At 41.2% G+C, this 16,204-nt stretch overlaps 1 protein-coding gene across 1 annotated transcript in view; it reads left to right on the top strand.

Moving 5' to 3' along the window:
* Window positions 1-16,204, top strand: part of TENM4 (teneurin transmembrane protein 4) — a 771,745-nt gene that overhangs the window by 652,997 nt on the left and 102,544 nt on the right. Inside the window, exon 17 of the mRNA XM_037840847.1 lies at window positions 5,141-5,287. Within this exon, the coding sequence (XP_037696775.1) occupies window positions 5,141-5,287 (147 nt within the window). The remainder of the gene's footprint in view (window positions 1-5,140; window positions 5,288-16,204) is intronic.

Raw genomic sequence — 16,204 nt, 5'->3', positions numbered from 1 at the left:
TTATAACCAAGTGTGATGAAGATTATGATAGGGGATATCCAGTGACCACTTAGCAAGGAGACCCACCCAACTTAAGTAGGGCCTTGTAGACCAGGATTTCAGACTTTAACCTAAGGGTGTGAGAAAGCTACTGAAGATTTCTAAAAGCAGGATAATAATATAGAAGGATCAATTTGACTGCATTGTGCAGGAAGGTTTGAGGGGGGCCATTTGGAGGCGAGGAGACCAGTTAGGAGACTATTGCTGTCATCTGTGTAGGAGATGCTAGTGGCCTTGTGTAGGGAAGTAACTGTAGGAATGAACAAGTACAAGAGGACCAGAAAGAGAAATATATAGAAACAAGGCATGTTGATATATGATGGGCATATTTCACAGCCCCCTTGCCATTTAAATAAAAAATACATTCAAGGATTCTGAAAATCTTCTAGTCACACCTGATGCTAGCTACAAGGGGGGCTTCTTCACAGGCTTAAGCAGAAGATTGAAGATAAAGCAGTCCCTTGCCATTTAAAGGGCATCGTTTCTTTTGAAAAGCATAGCCCTTCTCTAAACCTTAAAATTACATTATTTTGGCTCTAGCAAATGCCTGGTGTGCGTCCTTCCAGAGAGGATTATTAATGTCACTTGGGCTCTCTGAATTACTGATGAGTTTCAGAGTTTTGGGAATTAATGAACTTCACTGATGAATAAGGATGAGCATATGGCTTTAAGAAAGTCGGCAAGTCACCCCAGAGGAGGCTTCCTCCTGCTGTCTAATGGGAGTGTGATTATCCCAAAAGCAGATTGCTGGACGAGAGCAAACCTTATTCAACCCTTAGGTCCTCAAAGTCCCTCTGAAACCAATCAGACAGTGCAGGCCCTCAGGGTATAACTCAGTCCATTTGCAGAAATTAACTGTGGACAAAGTATTCCTGTGATTTCACTTCCAGAGCTTCCCTCCCTGAGAACACCAGCTCCTTAAGGCTGTCTCAGAGCAGCACAGAATGTGTGCACTTGGCACCATGTGCTATGAGGAGATCACCAGATCAGGGGTCCCAAAGTGGGATTCCTGAAATAGAATATTATAATAAGGGTTTTGGGGGAAAAGAGTTCTAAGGTCAAATTGGAAAATGTTCAGATAATCAAATAAGTGCATTTCTTTATTGCAAGACAGAATTCCCATAACTTTTAGTACACTAATATTCATTGTGACTTTCTAGGGTAAGAATATAGGATACAATGTTTTCCAAATGTAATTGACCACCGAAGCTTGTTTTTGAGGATCCTATAGAATTAGTATTCCACAGAGCTCACTTTGAGGAGTATTGTTTGCTATTATAAGACCCATTAAATCCTTCCTGGAGCAAAGTAGGATATAAATAAATAGAATATAAAATTGTTGAAGACAGGGAAAATGTCTCATCTCTACATACCCAGAATTGGCACAGGGCCTGGTTTCCAATAGGTTCTGAGTAAAGTTGAAATTAAGAACAAAATATTCTCATCTGAAGTTGTTTTCACCTTCTCTGTTGGGTCAGTTCTTCTGGAAGGATGTAACAGAACATCTTAGCCAAACTCTCATTTTATAGATGAAGAATTGAGGCCCAAAGAGCAGAAGTAGCTTTCCGAAGATCCCATAAGGAAGTCAGGAAGTACCAGAAGCTAGGTCTCCTGTCTCATTCGTTGATTCATTTTGACAAACATAAATTTTGATTCATTTTAACAAATATAGATTTATTGCCTGACATGTGCAAGGCGCTATATTAGGCCCAAAGTTGCCTTTATGGAGCTTACACTCTAATGGAAAACTAATTGCAAAATTAGTAAATGAAGTATGCTTGTGATAATTGCTATTAAGGAGAAGAGCAGTGTGCTAGGAAAGCATGAATTGGTGGGCCTGGGCCCAGGCTCATTGCCATGAACCCATCGTACTGCCCCCCACTGCACTGCACGTTGACCTCCATTACCACCCACCATTGAGCTCTTCTCAGCTTTCTTTACCAAGGTTTGTATTTATGAAGACCATATCTTTCAACCCAAACACTGACACAATCTGGACTTGCAAAGGGATATTTTCTGGCTATTTTGTGAATTTCTTAGTGACGTTATACAAAGTTAAAACAAACTCGGCCATCATCATTTTAACAATAATAACCGCTACTGTTTATTGAATGCCAACTGTATGCTACACACTCTGCTAAATGATTGGCATACATCATCTCATTTAAGCTTCTCAACAATTCTTCAAATTAGGTATTGTCTTCATTTTACAGATAAGAAAAATTGCAGTGTACAGAGTTAAGTAATTTGCCAGTCACCACACAGGTAGTAAGTAAATGGTGGTGCTGGGAAATATACTAAGATTTATTCAGCTTCCAAGCCCATGCTCTCCTACAATACATAGTATTTATTAAAAATGATTCAATGATGAGAAATTGGAACTACTGTAGAATATTAGGATCTTTTTTTTAAAGTTACTTAGTTTAGAAATAATATATATGAAGTGCTTTTCATAGCTGCCAGCCATGATGGGCCTCAGTATATGATAGGCGTCGTCATCATAACTGTCCCTGAAACATTTAGGCCAGGGATTGGCAAACAGACTAAATCTGACCCACTGCCTATTTTCTTTAAATAAAGTTTTATTGTAACACAGCCATACATTGATTTATAAATTGTCTGTGGCTTCTTTCATGCTACAATGGCAGCATTGGGTAATTGCAAGAATAATTGTGAGAGACTATATGGCCCACAGCCGAAAATATTTATCAGGAAATCTTGACAGGAAAAGTTTGCCAAGCCCTGATCTAGATAACCTGCCTCAATTTCCTATTTTGCCTTTCTGTGGGCCCTCCCTGAGGTTATGAGTACAACTTCTGATATTATATGCACAAAATAGAGAGAAGGTAAGGTAAGTAGAAGATTCAGGTACTGTGTTCCCGCTGTATGCCAGTCTCTGTGCATCATGCATACATTATCTTATTTAATCCTCCAACACCCCTATTTTATAGGTAAGAAGCTTGAGACTCATAGAAATTAGATAATTTGCCCAGGTCAGAGCCACTAAATGGCAGATCTAGTCTTTGATATGGCCCCCCAAGCCTGTGCTCTTACATAAGAGATGTTCTTAGCATCTTACAAGATGCTGCATCTTAGAAGAAAAATAAAGAAGTCTGCTACCATTCTCAAGGATCAGACCCTATTTCCTCCAAGATTAATTCCAAATACAAGTGAGGCTTAATTGAAAGTAAGTTGCAGCTGTGTGGACAAAAACTTAAATCAGGACTAGTTGGGGAAAGGGGAAGGCTGTAATTGCTTAGACCACTAGGTGTGGCTGGTGTTGGCTACTGAGTCAGAAAGTGCTGCTCCCATGTTCTCATTCTCTTTTGGGGGTGGCCGTGCTGGTTGGGTCCCATCTTCCCCAAAAGGCTTCTACTGTACAAAGGCCACATAGTCTCCATTTGCCTCTAAACTTTTGGAGGAACCCTTCCTAGTCTGAAAGTACACACTCAATAAATGTTTCTTCCTTTAAATAGAAAACACAGTGGCCAGATTGATCAGTTGCCGCATTGATTATTTCAAGTGGAAAAGAACTTGTCCTTTACTTTCACTTTGGAGTAATAGCCAACTATTGAAAGTCCTGGGAACACTCGAGTTTTAAATTCTGTTCCATCAGCCATTGATGGAACAGAATTTGTACTGTTCACTCAATTTGTACTGGATAGCCACTTCGGCATTTGTTGTCCCATTTAAGAATAATGGGGCAATTTTCAGTTCCTTCAGGCAGAAGATTCAGCTTATAGCCATATTTGTAGCAGTTTGTTGTTCATAATAGTAATACAAATTAAGCTTTATAAATGACAGTACTTTCACATCCATACGTTTCCCTGAGACTGAACAGGGGCAGAGAGAAGAGATAAAGCCTTGAAAGTTGTTTTTTGATAGCCCTTCTGAGAAAAGGGCTGACAGGTTTGTTAAAATAAGGACTTGGATGAAAACCAAGTGGCAAAATAGAAGCTGAGGTACACCATGTAACTTTACAGATTCTCAGACATTGATTTCTGAGCCACAAACTCAGAGAGAAGGATTTGGAAAGGTGATAATCAAAAACCTGTAAATCTATTTGAATAGGAATAAAAACTCCCCACCTTATAATATGGCTAACACAGAGCCAAGGCAAGGCCAAGAGACTGAAACCTTCCCTGACCCATCTCAATTCAATCATTCCCAGTCCTGCCAGACAAATGGTCACTCCTGAATTAGGTCCCCACCAAATTTTTTATAACTCCCTCAGGGCACTTAGCAGGGAAATTTTTTGCCTTTAAAAATCTGTCTTCTTTGATAGGCTGCATGCTCCTCAAGAATATGAACTGGGCCTTATTCATTTATGTACCTCCAGTGCTAGCCCAGGGAAGGTGGTTATTAAAAGACAGATAGGCAGATGTACAGATGAACAAAATTAGGCCATGACAGCCTGCCTGTACCTGTACCTGTGATCATAGACACCCCCAGTTAGTCTCTCTCACCTCGGGGAGCAGAGCCCTCTTCTCAGTGGGGCTGTAGACAAGATGGTAAGAAAAAGACCCAAGCCCTCTTCCTCAAAGCAGAAAATAAGACAAAATTAATGAAAGGCCAAAGGTTCAATATAATTGATCAAATAACAAGAGTCAGACAAAGTAACAGCCTTTTAGAATGATCCCCAGAAGTGCTAAGGAGACCCGAGAAGTAAATGGGGGAGATGATTCTTTGTTCCAAACAGCCACCAGAGACAGAGAAGACATACCAGAGTGAAGAAGGAGCAAGGAGCAGGCATCAAGGTCTATTAGCCAGATTTTGACAGGCCTACAACCACTGACTCCAGCTCTGAAATCCCACTCAGTTTTAAAGAGGGGGTTTTAGATGCAGAAGATCTGGGCTTTATAACCCTCTCTGCCTCTTCCTGATGGTATGAACTCAGCAAGTCCTTTGACCTCTCAGAGTCTTAGTTGCCACCTCTGTAAAGTGGAAATTCCTAATGATGTCTGCCTTCCTGGGCTGCTGTGAGCATCACTGTGCTGATGGATGTGGAAGCTTGTGGAAGTTGATGGGTAGAGTCTGAGTGTGTGTGACTGTGGTTGGCTATGGACGATCAGACCTCGACTCTGTGTACTTTGCCTTGCAGAGGGCTGTCCTGGCTTGTGCAATGGGAATGGCAGATGTACCTTGGACCTGAATGGTTGGCACTGCGTCTGCCAGCTAGGCTGGAGAGGGGCTGGCTGTGACACATCCATGGAAACTGCCTGTGGTGACAGCAAAGACAACGATGGAGGTAGGACTCTGGCATCCATGGGCCCCATGCAGCTCTGGAGATGGGAGCACAGGATGGGGGGTGGCCATTGCTGAGCTAGCAGACCACCAACCCCAGCTGTCCACTCAAGGAGGACTTCACGGCAGGCAAAAAACTGCTCAAGTGGTCTGAGGAATAAGTGCCTATCATAGTTGTTCCATTTGAATTAATTAAAATTAACTAATGTAAATGAAATTATTTGCTGTCTGCCAACCAGTGCAGAGGAAAAGGCATATGGGAGAAAGAGCTTCCTAACAAGTCAGCAGTAAAATGTGTAGCCTGGCAAAGTTAGGAATTTGCCTGGCTAAAAGTGGACGAGAAGAAGCTGTCCAGTTCTGTATAACAGATGCTGCAGAAGGGATGCTTCTCCAAAGAAGGGAGATTGGGTTTCCTTTTGTTAGGGTCTCTTCTCTCATTCTGGTGGTAACTCTCACCAGGCACACTGAGGGGCTCCTTTACCCCTATGCCCTTTTGGCCTATGGGTTTGTGATAGAAGTTGCCTTTACCACTGGCTTTTCTCAAGTGCCCGATAGTCAGAGCTCCAAGGAGGAGGTACCTAGTCTTGTGGAATATTTGTACAGTTGAGTGAAATGACCCAGGTTCTAATTCCAATTCTGACTTTGGCTCCCTGTGCATCCAAAGGCAAGCGAATTGACAGTAGTCTCCGGGACTTGCTCTCCCTATTTAGCAAATAGCAGTTGGACCATGACAACCATTCTAGTCCTTAAATTATAGCCTTCATTATTCTGTTGCGAAGTACAATCATAGGAAAGAGATGTTGGCCAGAAAAGAGACATTTCCCTTCAGTTTGTCTGTGTAGGCACAATCCCAATAACTAAAAATAATATTCATGTAATAGAAGAAAAGGGAAGAGAAGCTTCATGATGAAGTCATTCCCTTCTTAATAGTCTGGCATCCTGGCCATTGTGTTCAAACAGCTGTTGAACATCTGGGGCTTGGGCACACAGTAGTCCAAAGCCCAACAGCTTTGGATGGAGAAAGAACTTCTTATAATAGGAAATGGGCCTGATCTAGACCCCAAGGGAATGGAGCCTCCTTGAGTTGCTCCAAAAGGTGAATCAGCAGAAACTGGAAAAGAACAATCCCCAGTGTAGAGTGATATTAATTATATTCACATTGTGCTACCATTGGTACCATTACCACCATCCATTACCACGACTTTTTCATGTCCCCACACAGAAACTCTGTACCAATTAAGCAAAAATGCCCCATTTCTCCCACACTCCTCCCAATACCACTGGTAACTTCTAATCTACATGCTCTCTATATAAATTTGCTTATCCTATATACTTCATATAAGTAGAATCATATAATATTTATCCTTTTGTTTCTGGATTACTTCACTCAACATCATGTCTTCAAGGTTAAACCATGTTGTCATGTCTCAGAACTTCATTCCTTTTTACAGCTGAATTATGTTCCGTTGTATGTACATGCCACGTTTTATTTATCCATTCATTGGTTTATCGACACGAGTTATTTCCACCTTTTGGCTATTGTGAGTAATACTGCTGTGAAAATCAGTGTACAAGTATCTGCTCAAGTTCCTATTTTCAACTCTTTGGGGTATATACCTAGAAATGGAATTGCCAGGTCATATGGTAATTGTATGTTTAACTTTTTGAGGAACTGCCAGACTTCCTGCTAACAGTATACTAGGGTTCCAGTTTCTCCACATCCTCACCAGCACTCGTTATTTTCCATTTTTAAATAATAGCCATCCTTATTAATAACAGCCACTAAGAGGTATCTCATTGTGGGTTTGATTTGCATTTCCCTGATGGCTAATGTTCTTGAGCATCTTTTCATGTGCTTAGTGGCCATTTCTATATCTTCTTTAGAGAAATGTCTATTCAAGTCCTTTGCCCATTTTTTAATTTGGTTTTTGTCTTTTTGTTGTTGAGTTGTAGCAGTTCTTTATAAATTCTGGATATTAAATATTTATCAGATATATGGGAATAATTTCTCCCAATTCTGTAGATCATCTTTTCACTTTCTCAGTAATATCCTTTGATGCACAAAATTTTTCATTTTGATGAAGTTCTGTTTGTCTTTTTTTTTTCTTTTGTTGCTCTTGCTTTTGGGGTTTTATCTAAGAAACCATAGACAAACTCAAGGTCATGAAGGTTTTCCCCTAAACTTAAGAATTATTTGCTGTCTGCCAAATTCTTCTAAGAATTTTATGGTTTTTGCTCTTATGTTTGGATCCTTGATTCATTTTGAGTTATTTTTTGTGTGTGAGGTAGGGGTCCACTTTCATTCCTTTGCGTATAGATAGGCAATTTTCCGAGCACCATTTTTAGAGAGACTATTCTTTCCTTATTTAATGTACTTGGCATCCTTGTCAAAAAACAGTTGACCATAGGTGTGTGGGTTCACTTCTGGATTCTTGATTCTTTTCCATTGGTGTGTATGTCTGTCCTTAACCAGTACCACACTGTTTTGATTACTGTGGCTCTGAAGTAAGTTTTGAAATTGGGACTGGGAGACCTCTAAATTCCTCTTTTTCACTATTGCTTTGACTGTTTGGGGTCCTTGCGATTCCAGATGAATTAGAGGATCAGCTTTTCCATTTCTGCAAAAAAGACTGCTGGAATTTTTTATGGGTATTGCATTGAATCTATATACTGCTTTGGGTAGTATCTTCATAATGTTAAGTCTTGCAATCCATTAACAAGGATGGCTTGCCAATTATTTAGGTCTTCTGTAATTTCTTTCAACAGTGTCTTACAGTTTTCAGTGTACAAGTCTTTCACCTCCTTGGTTAAATTTATTCCTAGATATTTTATCCTTTTAGATGCTGCTGTAAATGCAGTTGTTTCCTTAATTTCTTTTTCAGATTTTTCATTGCTGCTGTATAGAAACACAACTGATTTTTTCATGTTATTCTTGTACCCTACAACTTTGCTGAATTTGTTTATTACCTCTGATAGTTTTCTTATAGATTCTTTTGGATATTCTCTGTAAAGGATCATGTTATCCGTGAATAGAGATAGTTTTACTTCTTCCTTGAAATGAGCTTTTACATACGTTTTTTTACAAAAGCCTCCCAATAGCCCTCCAACATAAGTTCATTCACTAACAGATGTTAACTGAGTATCTACTCTGCACTGGCCCTTGCCTTTTAGAGACAGACAAAACACACTCCCTGCCATTGTGAAGTTCACAATCTAGAGGGACATATTTGCAAACACAGTGCAATAATTGCTTTTCATGGTGTTCAGACGTCAGAAGCCTGGCTCCATCCTAAAAGACCAGTGGCCCTTCAAGTTACCTGAGAACACATTGTCTCCTCTTCCCGAGTTTTCTAGGTATAAAGCAACTGTTTTCAGATTACACTGTCGGGGCTGCCCAGTCAATGCTGCATGCCTCCAGATTTCATCCAGGGTACTGGTTGGTGAGAGGGGCCCATGGGGAACAGGGCCCTGACTCACCCATTTAATGTGAAATACTTCTGTGTGCTCCACTTGATGAAGAAGCATGGCCTATTCATAATGAATCCTTTATGAAACCCTTTATGAAGTGCTGACCCATGCATTTTCTCAGTTGATATACATCGACCCTCTGATGGGGATGTTCATGTCATCCCCACTTCAAAGATGATGAAACTGTGGCCCAAAGAGGTTAAGTGACTGTAAAATGAGAATAACGCATACCTTGCAGGTGACATTACAGGCCATGTATTTAAAGTGCCTGAAAGGCCACATAACCCAGTGATTAAAAGTACAGAGTCTATGCCTAGATTGTCTGGGTTAAAATCCTGGCTTCTCCACTTGCTGGCTGCATGATCTTGAGTGAGTTACTCAACTTCTCTAAACCTTAGTTCATCACCTGCACATGACAGTTCTCATTCTCCCACTTCTTTCCACCTGCAATCATAGAAGCATGATGTTTGCCATAAACTACATATTCATATACAAATAGTTACTTTTAAATATTGTAATTATGCTTTCTTTATAATTTCATATTCTTCTTTTCCCACTTAAAGTTCAATGTATTTCTCCATGTAATAAAGTGTTTAGACCTTTTTAGTTTTCTTTATTAAAATTTGTATTCAAAACTGTTACTCATTGCTACAAAGATAAAATTCAAGCATAAGTAAAGGAAAATAATAGCTATCTTTTACAGAGTATTCCTAAGTGCCAAGCACTGTGCTAGACACTCTGTGAACATGATCTCCAACCCTCAGAGCAGTCTTGCAAGGCAGATGTTTACGTGAAGGTAAACTGAGGCTCAGTGAGCTGAAGTGGCATGCCCAAAGTCACACAGTGGACTAGGATTATAGCTAGGATTAGAAAGGAACCAGTGTTTAAAAAGAAGCTGGAATTAAAAATTCACTGGAATTTGAACCAACCCTTTTTGAGAAAAAGGAGCTTTAAGCAGCTTCAAGGGATGATTCTTTATGTGTTCTTGGCCCCATGGAAAACAATCATGGGTTGCATTACAGGTAATTGATAGATGCAACTTGGAAGGAGAAATTTCAGGAAAACTGAGAACAAAGCTCTCTGTCCTCCCTTCTCCTCCCCATTTCCCATTGTGGACAAAGAGAGTTCACGTAAATCCGTAGAATTTAGTCACCCTTTCAGATTATCTCTAAACCAAGTTTCACGTGATAAGGGACAAGAGAGAAATTGACCTTTAAAAAGCCTGTGTTCCAAGGGGCAGATAAAGATTTTGCAAGCCTTTTAAAAGAAGGCACAGAATTTATTATAGCAGATGACAAAAACTTCTTCCAGATGTGTACCAAAGGGAGGCACTTTCTACCCTCCCTACCCAGGAACACCCCCACCCCCCACCCCCATCACAGCCTTTTGTAAACCAGGTCTGCGGCCAGACTACATGTGACAGTGAGATGAAGCTGGCTGATGGGCTGTTGAGCTGGGAAAAGAGTTAAGTCTGCAGAGCCTCTGTTGGGCTTGTTATACACTGTCCATGGAACCATCAATTTAAGGAACCTTGTAAACAACTACAATACCAAAAGTTTACTAGTCCATGAATTTCCCTAACCTGCCCCCACTCCAAATTCCTGTTATCCTTTTGGTTTATTTTTGTCTGTCCCTCTAGTCTCAATTTAAGCATTTTCTCCTCCAGGAAGTATCCTGGTCCACAGCCTGAGTTGTGCTCCTACCTTTGAGCTTCCCTTTGATTCCTTCTTTCCCAGGTCTTTCTTGTCTGACCCAGTACCCTGAATCCTTTGGAGGCAGTGACTTTGTCTTACTCCTGGATTCCCAGTGCCTAGCACAGGGCCTGCCTGCCTCCTAAGAGGCATTGCATGAAGGTAACCGGCTTTGTCCCCCGGGCATCCTTCCTAAGGAGAGGAATGAGCTCTTCCTGCAGAGAATCGTTTCCATCACATCCTTTGGACCCTCAAATGGGCCCTGCCAAACTGATTGAGCTGTTTGTTTTGGGCTCTTCATAAAGTCATTCATTCATTTGTTCAACAAATATGATGCATACTATGTGCTAGGCACTGTACTTTGCATTTGTGACACAGCATTAAACAAGTTAATTTCTGCCCTCTGTGGAGAGAGGATAGGGCTGGGGGAAGTAGAGTATCCAAAGCGTCGACATGCAAAGAGATGTAGACCATGGAATAATCCCTAGCTGCTGGATTTGGAGAGATATAAGGAATCAAATTCCCACCTCTGCCACTTCAGTATGGCACTATAACCTTACATAAATCCCTTAACCTGAGCCCCAGTTTCCTCATATGAAAGATGAGAAAGGTAACTGAACCACTACCTCTAATAAAACTCTACTACACACCTTTGAGCTTTACTCTTTTTCTTTTTAATGGAGAATTTTAAATATGCCCAAAAGCAGATCAGATAGTAAAATAAACCCCTGTGTATCCATCAGCCAACACTTACTTCCATCAATCCATGGTCATCCCCACTCACTTATGCCTCTTCCCTTATTATTTTGAAGCTAATCACAGGTATATCATTTCATCCATAAATATTTGAGTATGTGACTTGAAAAAGACAAGAACTCTTTTTATCACCTAACAGCAATGTCATTATCAAACCTAAAAAAAAAATTAACAATAATTTCTTAATATCATCAATTAACTAGTCAGTGTTTAAATTTCCAATTTCTTTCATAAATGGCATAATTATTTTTGCAGTTTTTTTGTCAAGGACCCAAACATAGGCACATTACATTTGGTAGATGTGTCCTTTAAGTCTCTTTTGTTTCAACAATATGCTCCCTTCTGTCACTTGTTTCCCCTACAATTTATCTACTGAAGATACAAGGATATTTTGTCCTGTGGAGTTTCCACAGTCTGAATCTTGCTGATTGCATTTTCACAGTACTGTTTATCATGTTCCTCTGCCCTTTATGTTTCCTTAAATTGATGGTTGGATTTAGAGACATGATCAGATTCAGGTTCTGGTTTATTTTGGCAAGACTGCTTCAGAGATGGTTCTTCCACCAGGATACAGTTTGGTTGTTTCTTTCCTTTACTCTTACCTTGGAAAAAGCATGGGCTTTCAGATGTTCCACTTCTCAACTTGAGGACTTTAGTGAGTCCCTTAAGCACTTTCATACTCAGTTTCTTCAGTTGTTAAATGGGAATTATATATGTGTACCCTTAAAAGATTGTGGGAAGGTGCTTTGTAAACTCTTAGGGACCTGTGTGTGTACATTTTTAGAAAACAATGAAATATTCAATGTCTGCCTTTCTCTTGTTCTATTGCTCCCCGGAAATTTAGTAAAACTAAGATTACGGTAAAGAGGTATTTTCTATGCCACAGAAGGTAACTTTGGTATTTTTGTAGCCATAAAAACCAGTCCATACTGTACCAGCTAAATGCATGAGACTGATCTGACCACTTCATTTTACAAATTGGATCAGAGGCCAGCACTAGAGGATAGCAGCAGTATGGGAATCCCCAATATACATGCTCCCACATTCATTCGTTCATTTCTGAGCACCCTCTGTATGTATCAGGCACTGATCTAGCAACTGGGAGATATAGCAATGTAGATAATTGCCCTGCTCTAATAGAGTCTCAATTCTAATGAGGGGAGAAAGACTACCACAAATCAGAATGTATTGTATAATTACAAATGTTATGCATAGAGATAAGTTCAAGGGTGACCAGGACTACTTTAGATCACATGGTCAAGGAAGACCTCTATAAAGAGGTGATTTTTGAGCCAAGACCCAAATGTTGAGAAGGAGCTACATATTGATCAGGGAGAGAAGAACATTCCAAGCAGAGGGAACAACTAACACTGAGCCCCGAAGATGGCAAGGAAAAGAAGGAAGGCCTTTGTGATTAAGGAACAGAAGGAAGACCAGGATAACTAGAACAGAGGGAGGGAGGTCTTCTTGGAAACCTCCACCCCACTCACATGCCCCTGGAGCATCTCACCAGAAAACTGAGGAACTCAGACAAAACTCAGTAGGGGGAGTTGGGGGGTGGGGAGTGTCCGGGCACAATCTCTTTCTTCAGATATCTGAACAGATAAACCTTTTTATATGTACTTCTGAAGGTAGACTTGGAATCAATCATGAGATTTTAAAACTATTCTTTCTTGGCCAGGCATGCATTGTACTAGGGATACAACAGTGAACAGAGCAGACATGATTCCTACCCTGAAGTGTCTAACAATGAATGGAGAAGACAGAAAAGAAACAAGTCATTGTCACAATGTGTGACAAGTGAAAACAGGGAGCACTGGGAGTCCATGGTGTGGCTCATCATACCTAAGCAGAGACCTGAGAATGTGTAGCATTAGCTAGACAAAGAATGGAGAAAGCCTGCCATAGCATGTGTGAGGGCCCCTGAGGCAGGAGTGAGCGTTGAGCATTTAAGGAACTGAGGGAAGTTAGCAATGGAAAGCAATATAGTGTGGCAGGAAAGTGCTCTGGTACTCTGGAATCAGACCTGGGTGCTGTGTGATGTTGGGCAAGCCACTTAACCTCTCTGAGCATCCATTTCCTCAGCTGAATATCAGGTATAGTAATATTACTTCTCTCAGAGGGTATTTAGTGGATTGGATGAGATCATGTATGCATTAACCCTTAACACTGCACAAATATTAGCAATGAAGATAACGGTGGTGGTGGTTGAGGGGACAGACAGGGAAGTTCAGGTGGGAGAATGGTGAGAGGTCATGATGCAGAGGTGTTCAGGGGCTTTGCAAGCCACACTAATGAGCAATGGGGAGCTATTGCAGGGATTAAGTAGATGTTGGCCTGATATGATTCGGGTTTTTGAAAGATTGCTGTGACCTCAGTGTGGAGAATGGATGGAGGGAGCAAGACTGGAGACAGGGAGACCATTTGGTGGCTGCTGCAGTCTTCTGGGTGAGAGCTGGGTTGAAGGACATGGATTTTGGCTAGAAGAAGGAAGAATTTTATGGCAGAGCCATCCAAGATGTAAATGGTCACCTAGAGAAGTAGTAAGCTCCCTGTCAATCAAGGATCACTCTCCTGAGACTGCGTTTAGCAAAGGGCCTATGGGACCCCGGAGGAGCGCTGGACATTCTGCCTGGGATCTAAAGTTGCCTCTCAATGGATGGGTACCTCAGAACAGTGGGGTATGCCCTGAGCAATCAATCTCAGGTTGTGAGGGACATTGTGGTCTTGAAGCCTATAGAGAATTCCTGGTTGGAGGAATTCATTTCTGATTCACAATTTTGAACTTACTCTTTTCCTATGGAAGAATAATTAGGACCCTGATGGCTATGACAAATGATATCCTAGGAAGAAGATCTATCCTTTTATGTGACCAAAGAGATCATACTCGAAAGGGAGGAAGGTAGTTTCTATAAAGTCTCAGCAGGCCAGCCTCCGGGGTAGTTAGCCCTGTGGCATATAAAGGCCAGGAGGTGGCTTTCAGGCAGGTCAGCCCCTAGAGACCGCCTCATCTACCCTCCACCTTACTGAGGAGGACCCTGAGATCAGAGAGAGAGATGAGTTGTCTAAGGTCCCACCACTCACTTTCTATAACAAATGGAAAGCCATTCTACTCAGGACTGTGGCTGCTTTCTCAAAAAAGAAGGGATCAAGTAGCTGGCCAAGGACTTCACCCATTTTTGTGCCCCAGCACCTGTCTGCAGAGGGGGCTTCAGGGAACAGCCCCAGGCATAGGATGGACACCAGCATTTCTTTCAGTGAACTACTCATTTAGTCTTTAAATCCAGGAACCCTTCAGCAATCCTGAGAAGTTGGCAGAGCTTACTATTCTGGTGTCATGTGAGTGAATGGTGTCTCAGACTTATGACGGTCTGACAGCTACGGAATGACAGATCCAGAGGAGAAACTAGGTCTTCAGGTTTCCAGCCTTGATTTTTTTCTCCTACATACCACTTTCCCGTGTTCTCAAGGGCATCTGCCTTGAGGTGGGCACTGAGGAGGAATGCAAGGGGAAGTGACAGAGCCTTCATCCTCAAGTCCGTAGCACATAGGTAGAAATGTTAGTAGAAGCCAGTGCTCCATATACCATTTGAGCCCTGGAGGGCTTCAAGTTCAAGGGTCAGGAGTCAAGTTCGAGGCTCAGGGGTACATGAGCCATTTGAAATGTTTCATTTAGTGCCCTAGAGATCAGGGCCATTCTTTTTTTTTTAAATCTCTACTCTGTCTTTTATTTTTTTCTGGCCATTCCCTTTTCTTACCTCTTTCCCCTCATTTTTCTTTTCTTTGCCCTCCAGTTCCCATGAGAAACCTTTGCTAGGAATAGCATTGCTGTGCCCCTGTCAGCCTCCAGAAGCCTGAATGGCCTTCTCAACATTTTTTTCTGCTCCTTTTCACTTTCACCATGTGAGGGGGGAGAGGGGGGACAGAACTGGGAGGCAGAAAGAAAATTTTGGGGGGAAGTGTTCTTTCCCAAAAGTTGAGATTTAGGGTCTAGGAGGTTTTGTTGAATATTCAAAGGGAATTGAGGAAAATCTTCAATTTCCTAGTGTATTTTCTGCCTCTCAATGGGAATAACAAAATATATGCAATAAGGACATTTCATGAGCCAAACAACTTGTGTGTAACATGCAACTAAGTGAGATAAGAAATGCTTTTAAAAAGTACATATGCTTCCAAACTAGCACAAAACAGAGAATCCTAGAAAATATTTATTGATGTATTTCTATTCCAACCCACAATTTACTTTTCTGTCCCCAAAGCATACTTTTTCCTTTTAATATTTATCTTCTGAAAGCCATCATCTGGGCCTAAGAAAATTAAGTTGTGAAAGATTTTCCTCTCCTACAGGGTAGCCATATTCACTGTTTCAGGCCTTTTTAATGCTACATTTGGACATATGAAAGGTGTGTTGCATGAAAGCTGCTCTTGTAAAATGTATCCTTTGATAGGAATTTTGTGGGCTCTAGTTATTTAAAAAGCTATTTAAGTGTGATTGTCTCTGTTGATGGAAGTTTCGCCCACTTTACTACTCAGCAAACATTTGCTGCATGAATGTTTAGGAACCATCAATATAGAAAGGTGTAGGTGGACAGAATTCTTAGCCTGGCACTAATTATTCTAACCTGCAAAATACACTGTGAACAATTTCACAGGCCTAGTGTCTCCATTTCAGAATCTACAAGTTCCCTGAGGTCTCTCCTTCCCTTACTTATATGTGTGTTGCTACAACAATGTTTATCTAAGTCAGTCCTCTAAGCCAAACTGCATCCAGAAAGGACTATCCTGGAATGTGTGCATAGGTTGAGGGGCCTAGTACAGGGCCAATGGTAGGTGTGTTCCCAGGATACCTGTTCAAGGAAAGCACCTGACCTGGAGCTAACAGTAACTGTGATTTATCAAGCACGTGCTTAGGTGATAGTGGTCAGCCTGAGTGCTTCACAGCCACTATCTCATATAATCCTCACAGCCTCTTTATGAGGTAGACTTGATAATTCATGTTACAGATG

Source organism: Choloepus didactylus, chromosome 6, assembly GCF_015220235.1.
Source record: "Choloepus didactylus isolate mChoDid1 chromosome 6, mChoDid1.pri, whole genome shotgun sequence".
Taxonomy (NCBI): Eukaryota; Metazoa; Chordata; class Mammalia; order Pilosa; family Megalonychidae; genus Choloepus; species Choloepus didactylus.
Note: the sequence above shows the minus strand (reverse complement) of the source record. Positions and strands in the feature narration are given on the sequence as shown.